At 42.5% G+C, this 15,410-nt stretch overlaps 1 protein-coding gene across 3 annotated transcripts in view; it reads left to right on the top strand.

Moving 5' to 3' along the window:
• Window positions 1-15,410, top strand: part of LOC1270589 (DENN domain-containing protein 5B) — a 32,642-nt gene that overhangs the window by 6,464 nt on the left and 10,768 nt on the right. For all 3 annotated transcript variants that reach the window (XM_061655195.1, XM_061655196.1, XM_061655197.1), the window contains exon 3: window positions 14,297-14,822. In XM_061655195.1, coding sequence (XP_061511179.1) covers window positions 14,297-14,822 — 526 coding nt within the window. The remainder of the gene's footprint in view (window positions 1-14,296; window positions 14,823-15,410) is intronic.

The following is a 15,410-nucleotide window of genomic DNA, read 5'->3' on the forward strand; positions in this document are numbered from 1 at the left end:
CTTGTAAGTAAAAAATGATGAAAATCAATGAATTGATATGGTCTCTTCTACTACTGCTGAAAAGATAAAATAAAATAAAAGAAAATAGAAGCTGCTTTCATAATACTGGTTCACAGATGCATAAATTGCTTCTGTATGAAATATTTCATATTAATTCCATTAAATCACTCCTTAGTGCGCTCTTCTGCACTGCACTTGCTAGTCAGTGTAGGTGAACCATAAAGAGTTGGTTGATAAGAGACTACCTATACAGAGAGTTTACACAAAAAGGGCGTTAGACGGTGCAAAAAAGGGTAGACACAGCTCGTCCGTCTGTCAATGTTTCGTTTTTTTCTTTCTACTATTTTCATTTTGCAAGCAAGCGCAACGTCAACAAACGCAAAATCTACTGTTGCAGCTGCCATCGGCGTAGGGCTTGCCACTGTGTCGGTGGTTGGCATTTGCCACGGTTGGCTGAATGTCGTTGCCCACCCCAGTCGCGGGGCAGGCGGCATCTTTTGCACACATTAGAAGACACAACCGTTTACAGTTATGCTAACCGCGGGCAGACACTTGTGCCACGCCGTCTCCCACCACCAACAAAAAAAAAACAAACTAACTTGCCATTTAAGAGCAGCATCGTGCGCAGCATTTGCAACAGCATTTAAAATATGTACGCTGTATGGAGACGTGTTTGTGTTGTAACTTTTTCTGGTCGGTGGAATATAGAAGATTGATACAAAATATTTAGAAAAAATATAGTTTAATATAGAAACAACAATCAAGAAATATCAGTTTACAGAGTTTTCTAGGAGTTCTCATAGCTGTGGGACACTTTATTGACTCTTTGTTATGTCAAATGAACTTAATGTAATAGGAATTGGACTCTATAGCACCCTAGTTGGACAAATGCAATAGGAATTCCCAAGGACCCTGTCCAAAAAGGATGCCATAGAGTCCAATTTCCAAAAAATGACGTTCACTTCCAATAAGAAAGAGTCAAGGAAGTGTCCCACTACTATGAGCACCCCTGGAAAACCCTGTATCATATTAATCTGATTCGAATAAAAAATCGCTATCAAGTCAATCCAATGCTCTCAACAAACAGTTTTATCGCGCTTTCGCCCAAAAAGTGAAATCGACGGCACACGACAACCGCGGTCCATGAGTCACTTGAACTGATGTGACATAAATGTTGCATTGATAGCAGAAAGCTCCCTCCCAGCGGGGTCGTTATTATCGTAGCCGAAAGGATTGAGGGCGTTAAGGGAAAGCCAGCGAATGACACAATCATACATCAGCCGTTGATGGACATATTTTGGCGTAAATAATGCAGACATAAAGCGACAAAACGGGAAACGAACCTGTCACATTTATTTGTGACACAATCGTGCAAGAGCAAGCAACTACGATCGATAACCATTCCACTCTTTCGTTGGACATGTTTTATAGTGTTATACTTTCTGCAGACAGTAATGATGTTTAATCAGCAACGAACAATCATCGGCTCGGTTAATCGTTCGCTTGGCAGAAGCATTAGAATTGAATGGCTTGCTATATTCACCTCATTGGAATGAGTTCAACTGCGTCACAAATGCTTATGAGTGCACATTTATAAGCACTCATAAGCATAAAAATGAAAAATAAAATAGTCATCTTCTCTCCACTCATCAGAAGCACAAAACGATGCCATAAATAGACGCTTATTAGACATCGGGCTCTCTCCCCCAAGGATGTGACGAAAGAATGGTTAACCGTCGACTGTCGTTAGTCCGGATTCAGCGAACGCCGGACTGACGTTTGTGGGCGAAGCAGGCAGACCCAACGGCGCCGGGCAATCGCGCGACATCCGTGGCTACCGTACCCGTTAGCCAGGGGGCGGGAAATAACTTCCAGACGCGTCCGGAAGGACGGACTGGACTCTGAACGCTGCACGCAGGAAGCTGGTTGCCAAGTATCGATTTTCCTGGCCGTTGTTTGGTGCTTGGGGGGTTTTGAAGAGCCGCCTTTCCTTTCTTTCGACGGAAGAAGAGCGAGCAGCACCATTGTGGTTTTGCGTGGCTTTGTTCCTGTGCGATCAAGTGCAATCTGTGTGGAGAAAATCTTGGGTTCAGTGTTATGATGACTGGAGTTGTTGTGTTTGTGTGTAAGACGGGAAAGTTTTGATAAATTGTCCCAGACAGTCCCCAACATGATTTGTGATGTATAGGTCGTTTGCCCTGTAGACAGGTAGAAAGTGTATGTGCCGTCTTTGTTTGCTGGTTTTTGGCATTCTTGCAATGTTTTATTTTTGAACTATATTGGGAGATTTTTATGTCTTAAATTAGAATTTACCACGTAACTGTAACACGTGCATTACCAACAAATCCGTCATTATTCTAAGGTTTTACGATTCTTGCCAGCTGTTTCATATGGAGTTTGACAGTTTGGCGGCTGAAATCATGTCTACACTCCATACAAAATCCCACGCAAAACTAGCAAAACTTTTTTTTTACACAAGTTCAGTTGCCAAACGTCTTACTTTATATAAAATAAATAAACTAATTCAAATTGTAATTCAGAATTCTCACTAATGTCAGTGATAGAAGAACGGTTATACCTATTTGAATTTTTAACTGACTCTCTCATACATTCCACCAGACTGGTAGGAAAATAATGCATAACATGGATCCTTCTAACGAACTTTTGCAATTCCACTCACTCTCACTCTGGCTCACTTTCTGGATCGAAAAAGCGACTCAATAAAATAGTTTTAATTATTACAATTGCAACGATTGATATAAACTCTTCATACCTATTTTGTCCATATATTAACTTATAGGATTTCAATATTTCACTCACGCATTCATACTCAGTGCGCACATCTCTAGTTGGAATCGAAATACCATTACCATAGCATAGAGCAGGGGTCTCCAATCTTTTCAATGCGTGTTGGTCCTGAATAATGTCTAGTCTATTTTTTCATTACTTTCAGTTATCGAGTGAGTTAAATCACCTTGAATATCAAAACATACAAATTGATTCAGATACATTGCTTTCCTATCCTTTACAGCAACGTTATTCCTTCTGTTTACTTTGCATTATTACGTAACAATAACAAAAGGTAACACACACGGGAGAGGGACATTAAGATTTTATTGCAGCAATTCCGAGGGACAACAAAGGGAAGAAATAAATGGCAATGTTCAAGCAACCCTTGCTCACTGGTGCGACTTTGCAACCCTATGCTCACAGGCTGAACTCTCCAAGACCAAGATCCCTCATAAATTCCACACGCGCCTTGGGCAATTCCATTGACCATACGCATCGCTCCACCGGGAGATCCACAGGGAGAATAGGTGAAGTAGTAGTGCTACGCCCTAGCAGTAGCAGAATCACTGGCGCTTGTGTTTACATTACCGGCACCACACACAAAATGCTTCCGGATGAGCGAACCCCGATATGTTACGCAAACGTGACGTCCGAAAACATACATTATTCAGCGTCGGCCGTGTCCGGCCTGAGGACCTCCGAGCTCCATCCCACAGCGTTGGCAGTTTAGCGGGTTTTCGTTTCCCAAAGAATGTTTGCTGCTCACTGTTTGGCGCGCAGGAGGAAGGCTCACTGCCTGCCGCCCTGTCAGTGGTGGAAATCCCAAAATAATCTTACTTTGAAATGTGCACTGAGCTGTGCGCGTTTGTTTATTTGTTTCTCAAGATGCGGCTTGTTAAGTAACAACTTCGTCTCTGATTAGAACTACCGCGCGTGTGGGTTTTTTTTTTGTCGGACGAATTGAGGATACCCCAGTCCCTCCTTTCTCTCCCCCGGACTATCATCTTTATTGCTAGAAGTTGGGATGGTCCCACCGACCCACCAGCAGTCGGTTGCACATCCATAACCTACTGCCGTGGCCATGATTTGATGTATGGGGCAATATTATTGGTGCACACATTTCCAACCCATGCTGTTGGATGGATGGCTTGTTGGGTGCTCATAAAAATTGAACAGTTTTCAGTTCGCGGGCCACAAAACCGTTGATGTAAGATGTGTTACGATCCGTCCAGCAGCAGCAGCCACAGCACCATTGATGAATGCGTGTAGTGTTGAGAAATGTTTGAGAAAGCTGGTACAATCTTGGGGCAGATGGGAGATGTTGGTGCGGGTTTGCTTGCTGATCGACCGAATGCGTCACTGTGAATGACCACTGTGTGGTACAAGAAAAAGGGCTGCAGCTGTTGTTGGACGGTGGTAGGACGGAATGTTGTATGCAGTTAAGCGGGTTTGGATGGTACAATAAAATGGTGTATAGTAATAATGTTCGAATTATTCAAGCGTCGATGAATTTGATTGATGTTGCATACTTTGTCGTGTCTTGTAATTCGATAATTGCTATTACTTATCGAGGGTATTAATTATGTAATGACGATGCAAGTGATAAGAGCAACTCTTCTTTTTTATTAAGTTTACATAATGCAAGCGATGGTCGATTTCGTCAATCATTCATTAATTGTGATTGAATGTCAAGAGTTGCTTATCATTTGTGATTGATATTTAATTCACCAATTTTGGTATGCTTCTCAAGGTCAATGCTAATCTGAAGGTAATAAGGCTGTAACAATAATTGACAATAATGCTTTATAATCACAACGTTTTGCAAAAAAAAACCATGAAATGTGAGAGAATATAATAAAATATTATCGTAGTTCAAATAGGTAGAAGACAAACTTGTTTTTTTTTTTGCCCAAAAACTATTGTCGGTTAATGCCTGCATTTACAGCAAATGAACCTGGCTATCAGCGACTTTTTTGATTGCTCATAGGAATATAGTTAGTTCTACGTACGGGCGAGCACGGTCCATACGGGGCTTGAACCCATGGCGGACATGTTGTTCTGTCGTTCGAGTGGCTCCATTGACTTCCATCGGCTGAAGAAAATTACTCTAGCAAAATGTGTGTCTTTCCTTTCTATTCACTACAAACAATTGTCATGAGGCACGTGCTGCTACAGTACCGTTTTGTTGTGAATTTGATCGCAAATAACCATTGTAGAGAAGAGAAAACTGCCAATGGCACTGTAAAAGCATAACCAAATAGGATATGCGTTGATATGTTTTAAAAAATCTACTAAAACATCATTTTTTGGATTTATTCTCAAAATATTATGTTGTATAATTACGCTCTGCACTGTACATTACCTTTGAACGATAGTCATACCTATCGCAAATGAAAAGACGTATCAAAGTCGACTCCAAATCAGATTCGGTAATTAAATGTTGTATTTAAGTTTTCCATTTTTGTCTGCAAGTGAATTGTTTTGTTAACAACTAAATTACTCAATTAATTACAAAGTGATCACTTATCTATGAAAAATAATAAAATCATGCCATTTTTTTAACTAATTTAATAATTTTGTGGGAAAACTTTCATAAATCGTTTGTATGCGATTCCTATTAAACGATTTATATTTTTAACTATTCCTATTAGAATCGTCGTTTGCTGAATTAGAGAAAATCATATGGGATTCAGTGTCACATTGCTTAGAGTTAGAGTAAGAGGGTTTTTCGCAGTTGATATTGTAAAAAAAATCGCTAACTCCTGTATTTATGGTGAGATGATTCTGCCATAATTGCATTACGTAGAGAAGAGTAAAAATTGGTTTATGAAAAAAAAAAAAAATGATAAAATTGATAATTCTACTTTTAAACCAAATAAGTTTCTCTCATTAACTCAATTAAAATCGTTTTATTACTGGAGGATTTAAGCCGTACAAGCGAAATAACCAATTAGTATATTTAAATTTTATGTTTTCACTTTTCATTTTTCACCAATGGCTATTTAAATCCTTTCGTCCAACACCTGGGTCCACCTTTTCGCCGGTGGCTTCTGCGCATGCCATCCTACCAGCCAGCCATGTGCTACGTTATGTGAGCTGCGTTTTTCTAACCTTCCAAGCTCTTCTTCTTCTTCTAAACTTTAGCTGTCCCCTGGAAAAGTATTTGCGGTAACGACCTTGAAATATTAACAGCAGCTGCTCGGCACAACTCGCTGCTGCCACTTCCACTTTGGCCGGACGAGCTGTGCGGAGTTCCGATTTCACTTTTACCTTCATCGTTCGCTGGGGGCGGGTGGTGGGGTTCGTCCGTCTGCACCACCATTCACACCCCTGTTGCAACTTTCACTGCGCTTCCACGATCACCTGCGCATTCGCATCGGAGGGATAGCAGTGCACTAAATGCACTTGCCAATGGTATTCTGGTATTTGCGCCCAGTTCCTTGTGTCTTGTAAATTGGCACCGACACACACTGGTGTGTTTGCACCGATGAGGACTGAATATGTTCATTAGTTTCACTCACTGCACAGAAGAGTCGTTGTGTGTGTGTGTGCATATATGTGTTTTTCGCGGGGAGCGTACCAAAGGGAGGATTGCGGCCAGTCAACTGTACTCTTGCGGCTGGTCATGGTACGCCATGGTTGCGATTTTAACAAGTTCTCCGCGTCGTACCTTAACCCGCTGTTAACGCTTTTTAAATACGCTGATTGGCTTCAACATATCGCACCGCTTTCTTGCCCTTACTTTAGATGTGCTTTTCCCTAAAGCTGCATAAATTTCCCCCCTGCGAAAGCAGTATAAGGTCATTTCAGGGGGTTTTTGTCGTGTGAAGAGGGAGCATAAACACCAAATTTCCGCCGCTTTTTCACGGTTTCACGGTGGATGTGTGTGCTTGCAATTGTTTATTGTTTTCGTGCTTCTCGTGTGCAGCTACGTTGGGACTGGAAACTGTCTGCCCCTTTTTTCCCCTGTGAGACTGTACCGAATAGTGATGGGTAAAGTAGGCAAAAATTTGGAGTCGACTCCGATCCGACTCCGATAAAATTGTCTTAAATCTTTTGAAGTCGCCCAGAGTCATTCGGAATCGTTTGGAGTCATCTAGAGTCGTTCGTAGTCGTCCGGAGTCGTTCGGAGTAGGCCTTCGAAACAAAGGCCTGTATACGAAGTGCACGCGCAAAGTGAAATTACAAAACTAACACAACGAAATGAAATGGCTGATCACAAGCACATTAAACTACACGGCTTGACTCCGATGGGATCCAGACGACTTCGACCGACTTCGACCGACTTTTGACAACTCCGGACGACTCTGACTCCGAATGACTCCGGACAACTTCTGACAACTCCTGACAACTCCAGACGACCTCGACCGACTCCAAAGACTCCGGACGACTCCGGACAACTCCGGACAACTCCGGATGACTCTGGACAACTCCGGACAACTCCGCCCGACTCCGACGACTCTGAACGACACCGGACTACTTCGGGCGATTCTGACTCCGGGCGTGGTTCCATTCTGCCAATGTCAGAATCGGATCGGAGTGGTGGGTGCGCTCCAGAGAGCACATCACTAGCACCGAAAGCAACAAAACACGCTGGTGGCGCTGGTTTGGTACCGTACCGTAGCTGTATTTTTAAGGCGACCCGTTTTTCATAATAGAAGGAATCTTAATATGGATAATGAGCACGTACGTGTAGCATTTTGGCCCCAAAAAAAAAAAAAGATTGCATTTCGTTCACACCAGCCTTGATGAGTGTCTTGTGTACTACGATAGGGGTGTGGACGGTAAGGAAGCTTTGGATGTCAATTGAGCAAATGGCGCAATGATACGTCTCCCCACACCAGGAGAAAGTTTGCAGCTAATGAACTTCCGCACGGTTTCAATTGCATTCGATACACCGGGAGCGGTTTAAATCACGCACACCTTTGCTCTGCAGTATCAAATGCGCGTGACAAGTGTTGTAAGAGAATGTGGTCCACTTTTTTTCTCTCCCTCTCGACTTCGAAACTTATCCAAAACTTAGCCAATTATTCATGCGGAGGCTGCCGGGAAAAGAAATAAAAAAAAAACTTACTCATACTCACGAAACACGTGACAGACGTGTGTTGGAAAACGCGCTCTTCTTCGGTTTCTCCATCACGTTCGGAAATTTGTACCCATCCATTTTGCACCCAATTCCCATGGCCATTTTTCTGCAACCGTCCCTCGGTGACTGGTGTGTGACCGACTTTTGGGTCGGCAAAAATCACATGTCTGCTCCCGATGCGCACCGATGGAGAAACGTTTGGGATGAGAAAGCAGTGAGGGAGTCGGTGGTTTTTCTTCGCCGGAATCGGGAATTCGAATAAGTAAGCAGCGCACACATAAGGGAAGGAATGATAGTTCCATTTCGCCAAACGGTGTATGTGGAGGTTGGCATTTATTGAATTGTGTTTGCGCATCACCCACTCACTGTGTGTGAGCTTCACAGCTTTTTAATGCTTTTTACTTTATTCATAATGATGTGCGTGACGTGCCCGATGAGTGAATAAATATTTATTTTTGCGTCTTTTTTGTGTGTGTCTTGCTTGGTTGAATTCAATTTAATGATGAGTTTTGAGAAAATTTGCACTCATCTTGCAGCTTCAATCTTATACTGGCTCTCTGGTCACATCATCGTTAGGCACTGGAGACGACATATCGAACGTCGGTGGCACTGGGCACAAGTACTGGGAACGCAAAACTATAAATTGCTATTAGGTTGGTTTGATTTATGACGTTTGATTTCACCAGTACGTGACCGTACCGAGGGCCGTTCACCAACAGGCCTTTGAAGGAGGAGGGGAATTTCCATTTGGGACTGTTTCTAAGCGCTATTCTGTCTGTCTGTCTGCTTGGTGGGTGATTTGGCAGTTACGACAGTTATTTTTAAGTAGTTGATGTCGTTTATACCAGTAAAGATGTCATGACACGGTGCTCCAACAAAGAATAATTTACTGAAATGATTTCGTTTTCATGGTATCTTCCGACTGACGTGAGTATGTCGCTAAAAAGTCGTTCAGTCGATTAGTGAGGGTATATTTTTAAAATAGTTGTAAAGCTTACGTGTAAGACTTAGGCTGTATTACGTCTAAATTAGGAGCCTTTTGCTCTACTACCGGAACATTCTCATATCCTCACAACTGATTACTCTGATCTTTTCAGAGATTGAACCAAAGTAGTAGTGTTGGCTAAATCTGATTCAGATCCATGAAATTGAATGAATCTTTGGAATGATTAAATGACTCTGAATCTCAGTTGGAAAGAATCTGATTCATAAATCTCGCAAGATTGATAAATCTTAACAGAATCACGAATTTCTAAGGATTCATGAATCTCGAGAGATTTATAAATCCCCAAATTATCATGAAGCTGGAGCTTATTTTTATTCTTCTTCTTAGCGCAACAACCTACGTAGTCAAACCAGCCCCTACAGGGCTTTCGAGAGTTCTTGGTACCGCGAGTACCACGCGAGTAGACTGTTAACCCAAGGCGTACAGGTTGTTAAGCCTTGCGAGATAACCACTTAACACGGGATAGTGCAAATTCAATATCTTGAAGACTATACATCTCTAAAGATTCATGAGATTTCATTGAGATTTATGAAAGTTTATGGATTAGTGGATCTTTAAAGATTCATATTGATATATTATAAGTTCATGAATCTTTCAAGATTGATTCATGTATTTTTGAAGATTCGTGAATCTTTATATATTTATGGTCGCTTGGATATTCAAGAATATTTAGAGATTTGCGAGTCACTCATTGAACCCTCATGATCCCTAATAAGGTGTGTCAAAACAATGGAGTAAATAATTATTAAATAAAAAGTCACTTTCTGCTCCAACTTTTGTAACCCCTTTCTGCTTCTCTCACAAGGTAATCAAATTATTGTCTTGTTTTTTTAATGATTTTTTTGATATAGCCCTATCATTAAACGCTTTTGCGGCTCGCATACACAGACAATCTATCAATTAACTCAATCCCCAAAAATATTTAATCAACTAATGTGCCAGTCGGTCGAGACGGGGGCTCGACGATGACGCTGGCTCGCTGGTTTAGAGCCCAATAAACAGAAATTCTAGCACCAGCGCGCAGACATTATTCTCCAATAAATTGATCAAGGTTACCGTGAGGGGGCTATTACCGGCTAAGGCTATTACCGGCAAGTTCATCCACCTCACGGTCGCGCTGCGGTGTGTTGCCGCGCGTTCCAAAGGATTCGGAGTTCGTGTCAAGAACCAATTTCTAGTCCATGACGCGCGCTCTACGCGGAGGTCAGCCAATAAATAAAGCCTTTGAAGGTGAGGCAACACACGATTTTCCTGCCTGCTGAATCAGTTCAAAAAAGGAAGAAATCTCAAAAATAGGACGAAGAAAGAAATGAGGACGACCGGGGGTCAAGTAGTGAATGAGTCATGTGCTGTGCTGTAGTTAGAGTAGGTTTTGTTTACTGTGAAATAATGTTTTTAAATGCAAATTGGTAAACGTTCTACCGGGTTTCGTTTGATTTCCGCATCACGAATCGGTTTCCTATGGGGAGAGGAAAGTAATAAATGCTGGGCCTTAATTAATTAGAAAGCATTAACCAACCCTTTAGTTAGCGCAAGCGGTACTTCCTGCCAAACAAATGCACAAATAAAAGATAACTACCGCTCTTTGGCGAACCGTGTGTGGGGAAGCTTCGGTGGGTTTTCCACCACCAGGCAAGGGGTTGTTGTACCACTGCGCCGGATTTCATGTGTGTGTGGAAACCCGGCGTACACTTACACCAAACACCAATACCTAGCGATTAGTACCGAAGGGAACGGTTGGTTAGTCGCAATTTTCCCATTGAAGTTGCGGCTGTGTGTGCGTCGGTTACTAATTACCATTCGTTTTAATGCGGCGTTCGAACGTCAACATTGATGGCTGAGGGGAGAGCTGTTGCGGAAACGCACCGCCGCAGCCTTAAGCGTATAGTACATTCGAATCCAAAAGCCTCGGAGGAAGTGCGTCCATCCATAACCACCGCGGGTGCGCTAATGGAGAGGGTAGTGGTTGCTGTAGTGGAAAAAAATAGTGCTTTGCTTGAAGTCTAGAGCACTCAGGTGACGCTCACGGTGGCGGTGGATTGAAAAATAGTCCACGCTTCAGTGGTCAGCTTTGAAAGTGAAATCGGAAGTATTTGTACATCTAGGACTGGTACTGTTTCGTTAAACTTCCAGTGTGTCTTACGGTCTTAAATTAAACCCAGCTGATGGGAAGGAAGTAAATCGGAAGGGTTTCTTACAACTAAAGCTACCAAGCATCATGCTCTCCTCTGCTCCTCATTAAACGTCCAAATAGAAACAAACATTTTTGGGGGAGATTGGGAAACAAAAGTAAAGGGAAAACGAACGCGCTCGCACTAAACCGGCACTTCCCGAAAGCAGCGACTAACTACGACGGTTGGTTCAGGGTGTTATTTTTCACTTTCCTCAAGCATTAAGAGCCCCCCATAATAACAGAAAAAAGCACGCCAAACCATAAACCATTATCGGTAGTGTTGAGGTTCGCACCACCACTTTTCCCTGCCCCGTGAGGCATTGTTTTCCGACCGTAATGAGCCGGTGCTAATTTAATCATCGGTAGCATCATCTTCACCAATCAGGTTCTCTGAGCCCTAAATACAAGCCGACCTGTTGCATTTTCGGAGCGTCGGATGGAACGGTTTTTTTTTTGGGGTTTGCCACCGACGACTACCGACGAGTCTTTAAGAATGATTAGAAGGAAGGTAGGAAGGTGGAATGATACACTCGGGAGAAAGTTCAATGCGAAGCGCCAACGTCGTGGATGGTATTTCGCCAAACCGACAAACAGGCAAGAGAAGAGGGCTGTGATCATAATTTTATTATGGTGATGTTTCTCCTCTTTTACCCGGGGTTAGGACCGTTGTTGTTGCGCCTGTTCGCCACGAATCATTCATGGGAAAATAACAATCGCCCTTCGCCTATCAGCCGCTTGTAGTGGGGAGAAGTTGTTATGTTTTCTATTTTGATTTTTTCTTGTCGTTGTTGTTGGTGGTGCCAATGCTCTCTTTCGACCTCACGGGCTGTGGTGATAAGCAATCACAGCTGATTGTTGGAGTTGTGTACGTCAGCCTGGTGCAATAACGCTCGTAGGGCACTCGTTACGCTAACGTGTCAGCATCAATGAGTGTTTTCCCTGTTGTTGTTGTGGTTTAGTGTGTTCCTTATCAACTTTATGGGTTTTCTATGGCTTTGACTTTTGTTTACTGGTTGAAATTTGTTTCGCAATGCTTTTTGGCGAAGAGGGTTGTTTTTTGTGATTTTTGTTTATTGGGATCGATTTGTTTTTTTTTCTTGTTTATTCCATTCATTCTGTTGGTTGTTTCAGTTTTAGTTTGTTTGATTCACTCTATGCTATCAGAGATATTTTCACCTTTTTAGTCTTTTAGACTACACGTGTTACTACAAGTATTTGTTAGAAGTATACATAATTTTTCAACTACGGTTAGAACTGTTTGTGTGTTGTTCATGTCATTTTTTACATTGCATAGAACAAAAAAATAGTAAACTCTGTCTTTTCTTGTTACTAATACTTTTTGTTTGTTTTTAAACATATCTTAAATGATCAGAGTGGAAAACTTGACACGAAAACTTGAGTTAATGGTTAAATTTATTTCAAAATAAGCTGTAAGTTAAAGACAAGATCTCCAATCATATTTAACTGTCTTCTTGCGTATTCTTTTTAATCCTTAATGTTTTCATTTTTCAATTTTCCATGGATAAATGACAATAAAAGGTAATTAAAAGTGTTTCATTTAACTCAACATGTTATTTTGCTATTGGAGAATTAAAGTACAGATTTGTTGATATAAATATTATTAAAAACGTTCAATGATTAACTGCAATGATAGTTGTTTTGTTTAATGAGTCTACCGCTAACTCTGTTCGTGGGAAGTTTTGCTGTGGGATTTAATCGTTTGCTTCGGCTAACATCCAAATTTCACCATGAACGCATCGTGAATGTTGGTATATTAGAGCTAAGTAAACATGATGAACATTCAACCAATATAGGATGTAATCTTAGTGTAAATAGAGTTGAGGAATGCAATATTATATCTTATGATGTACCAAACACCAAGCCAAACCTTTGAATGTGATTTGTTGCCAAATAGTTGATGATGTTCTTGATGTTTACGATTCGTCTTCCATCAATTTTTTTTATCATATGGTTCATTCATCGAGTTACAGCCTATTCGACAAGAACAGCTGTTATAAATTATTTATTTATTTATTTATTTATTTATTTATTTATTTAATAACTCAAGGACCGTCCGATACCTTCATGTTCCTTAACTTCAACGTATATACGTATAAAACACATGTTTGTATGAACTAGAGTTCGCTTCTTAACCGCTCACAGTAAAAGAATTTCACCACATTCCAGGCGAACGTATGACAAACTCTTACTATCATTGCCCATTCCCAATTACTCTCCATTGCGCCGTGATACAACGCCATCATTTACGCCAAAGTGTAACAGTTGACCTCATTCAAGTGAAGCATGTCATAAGGCTCCTTCGCCCCCTTGCTTACCACCACTGATGTACAGGGGGGGTGCCGCATAAACATAATATGCCCCCTCCATGTACCATGCCATGTGGTGGTGCCGCTCGGGATGAGTGGGATGTTCACTAAGCGATTCTAATCGCTTTGCCACCACCTCACCGCGCGAGCGCTTCATCGTTTTCGCAACACACACATATGCTTTGGCGGAACTTGCCGCGGCTTGCTGCTGGTGCCCAGTGGCACTTTACGTACGGTTTCCGTGCAATTTTCTCCTCAATTGTGTCGCTCTTGATAGAGGAGGATGTGCGCACTGGGTGTCTTTGGGGGGTGTATCTTGCGTGTGCTGCCGTTTCTTTTTGGCCTATTCAAACGCACGCTTCGGTCCGTTGGCGCATCCCTTGAATGACAACTTTTCATGCCGAAGAAGCGGAACACACACACACAGTGCGCAGTACGGTAGCGGGTTGCGGGTATACCGTACTCAGTCAATAGCCCTCTGTATGGCCTTTCGCCCTCGGGGCGGGAAGAAGGTAGTATTGCAAAGAAGGCAGTTGAATAAGCAAAGACAAACTACCGTTTCCAAACGGGACGGTCGTACTAGTTGGCGCACAAGTAGTAGGTCGTGCACATAATCATAGGTCATGAAGCGGAAAAGCGGGGATGTGAACTGACACAAACGGGGCTTTATAAAAACCAGGCAAGAGACAGGCGAGCATTCCAGGGCGAAGAGAGTAATTTATTTTAAGCCTAGAGCTGTGCGTTTTGCATTGAATTATGCAAATATGATCCTCGATCTTGTATCGATCAAACTGTTCTACAAAATCCTGACAATTTCCGCAATCCTACGCCAATACCAATAACTTTGTAATCTATTTTCGTTCGTCTAAACTGAATTTTTAATTATTTTTCACTTTTTTTTACTTCAATTCCAGGTGACAGTCTGCACTGCTCGCCGCTCGACAGTGCGTACAAGAGCAAACCGCTCGCCCACTATCCGGAGCACGTCGCGTGGAACCCGTTCGATGCGCACGGTATCTGCATGCTGTCCCTGCCGCAGGGTTTGCGCTTCCGCACGCAAAAGCACAACATCGAGCCCCGGTTCCACGCGTTCGCGACGACGCGCGAGGACGGCAAGCGCTGCTACGGCTTCAGCCTGGTGTTTTACGAGGAGGTGCGCAACCGGCAAATCTGCAGCGCCATGCACACGCTGCAGTCGATGTTCATTACCGAAATCTCCAGCTCGCAGCAGCCACCGCCCGGGACGCTGCGCCGGGTAAAGGAAAGCCCGGTAAGCCGGTCGCTGCCGAGACATTTCAAAATAGCGGCCCAGGCGCCCGCCTCAGCGCTCAGCTACTACGACGTCACGAAGGATAAGCTGTACGTGGCCAAGAGCCTGTCGCTCGTCTGCCAGGTGCCGTACGCGCACGTGGCGGAGCTGTTTCTGCAGAATCTCTACCGGTAAGTGTGTGTTGGGTGTGTGTGTGTGCTGGAAGAATGCATACTTCGATACAGAAATACAACTGGATGGGTAGGGTGGGTATTTGGGCTATTTGTGTACCGGCGGTATGGAGGTGTGCCCCGATTGCTTGTTCCTGCACATCGAGAGCTCACATCTATGACGTGGTCAAATACTAGCTATTGAAGAAACAATGTGTTGTTATTACTCACTGATCAAACTTTGTAAAACAGAACACTGAACTTGTTATCAGCTTGGCGTTAGGCAAATAGTAGAGTCGAAAATAAAGCGTTTAAATGCTGTTCCGCGTATCAACACGGTCCCTAGAGTCGACGAAATTCTACTTAGGCGTTATCCATAAATTACGTAACGATAACATAGGAACTGATATATCTCATCTCCGCTAGTGTAACAAAATTTCTTTATTACTCAGAATTGGTCTTTTTAATGCTATAATGCTGTAGATTAAGTTATTGAAATGGAATATTATCATTTTTTTTGTTTTGTTTTTTTTTTTTTCTTTGGCTCAACAACCGATGTCGGTCAAGGCCTGCCTGTACCCACTTGTGGGCTTTGGCTTTCAGTGACTA

This window comes from Anopheles gambiae, chromosome 3, assembly GCF_943734735.2.
Source record: "Anopheles gambiae chromosome 3, idAnoGambNW_F1_1, whole genome shotgun sequence".
NCBI lineage: Eukaryota > Metazoa > Arthropoda > Insecta > Diptera > Culicidae > Anopheles > Anopheles gambiae.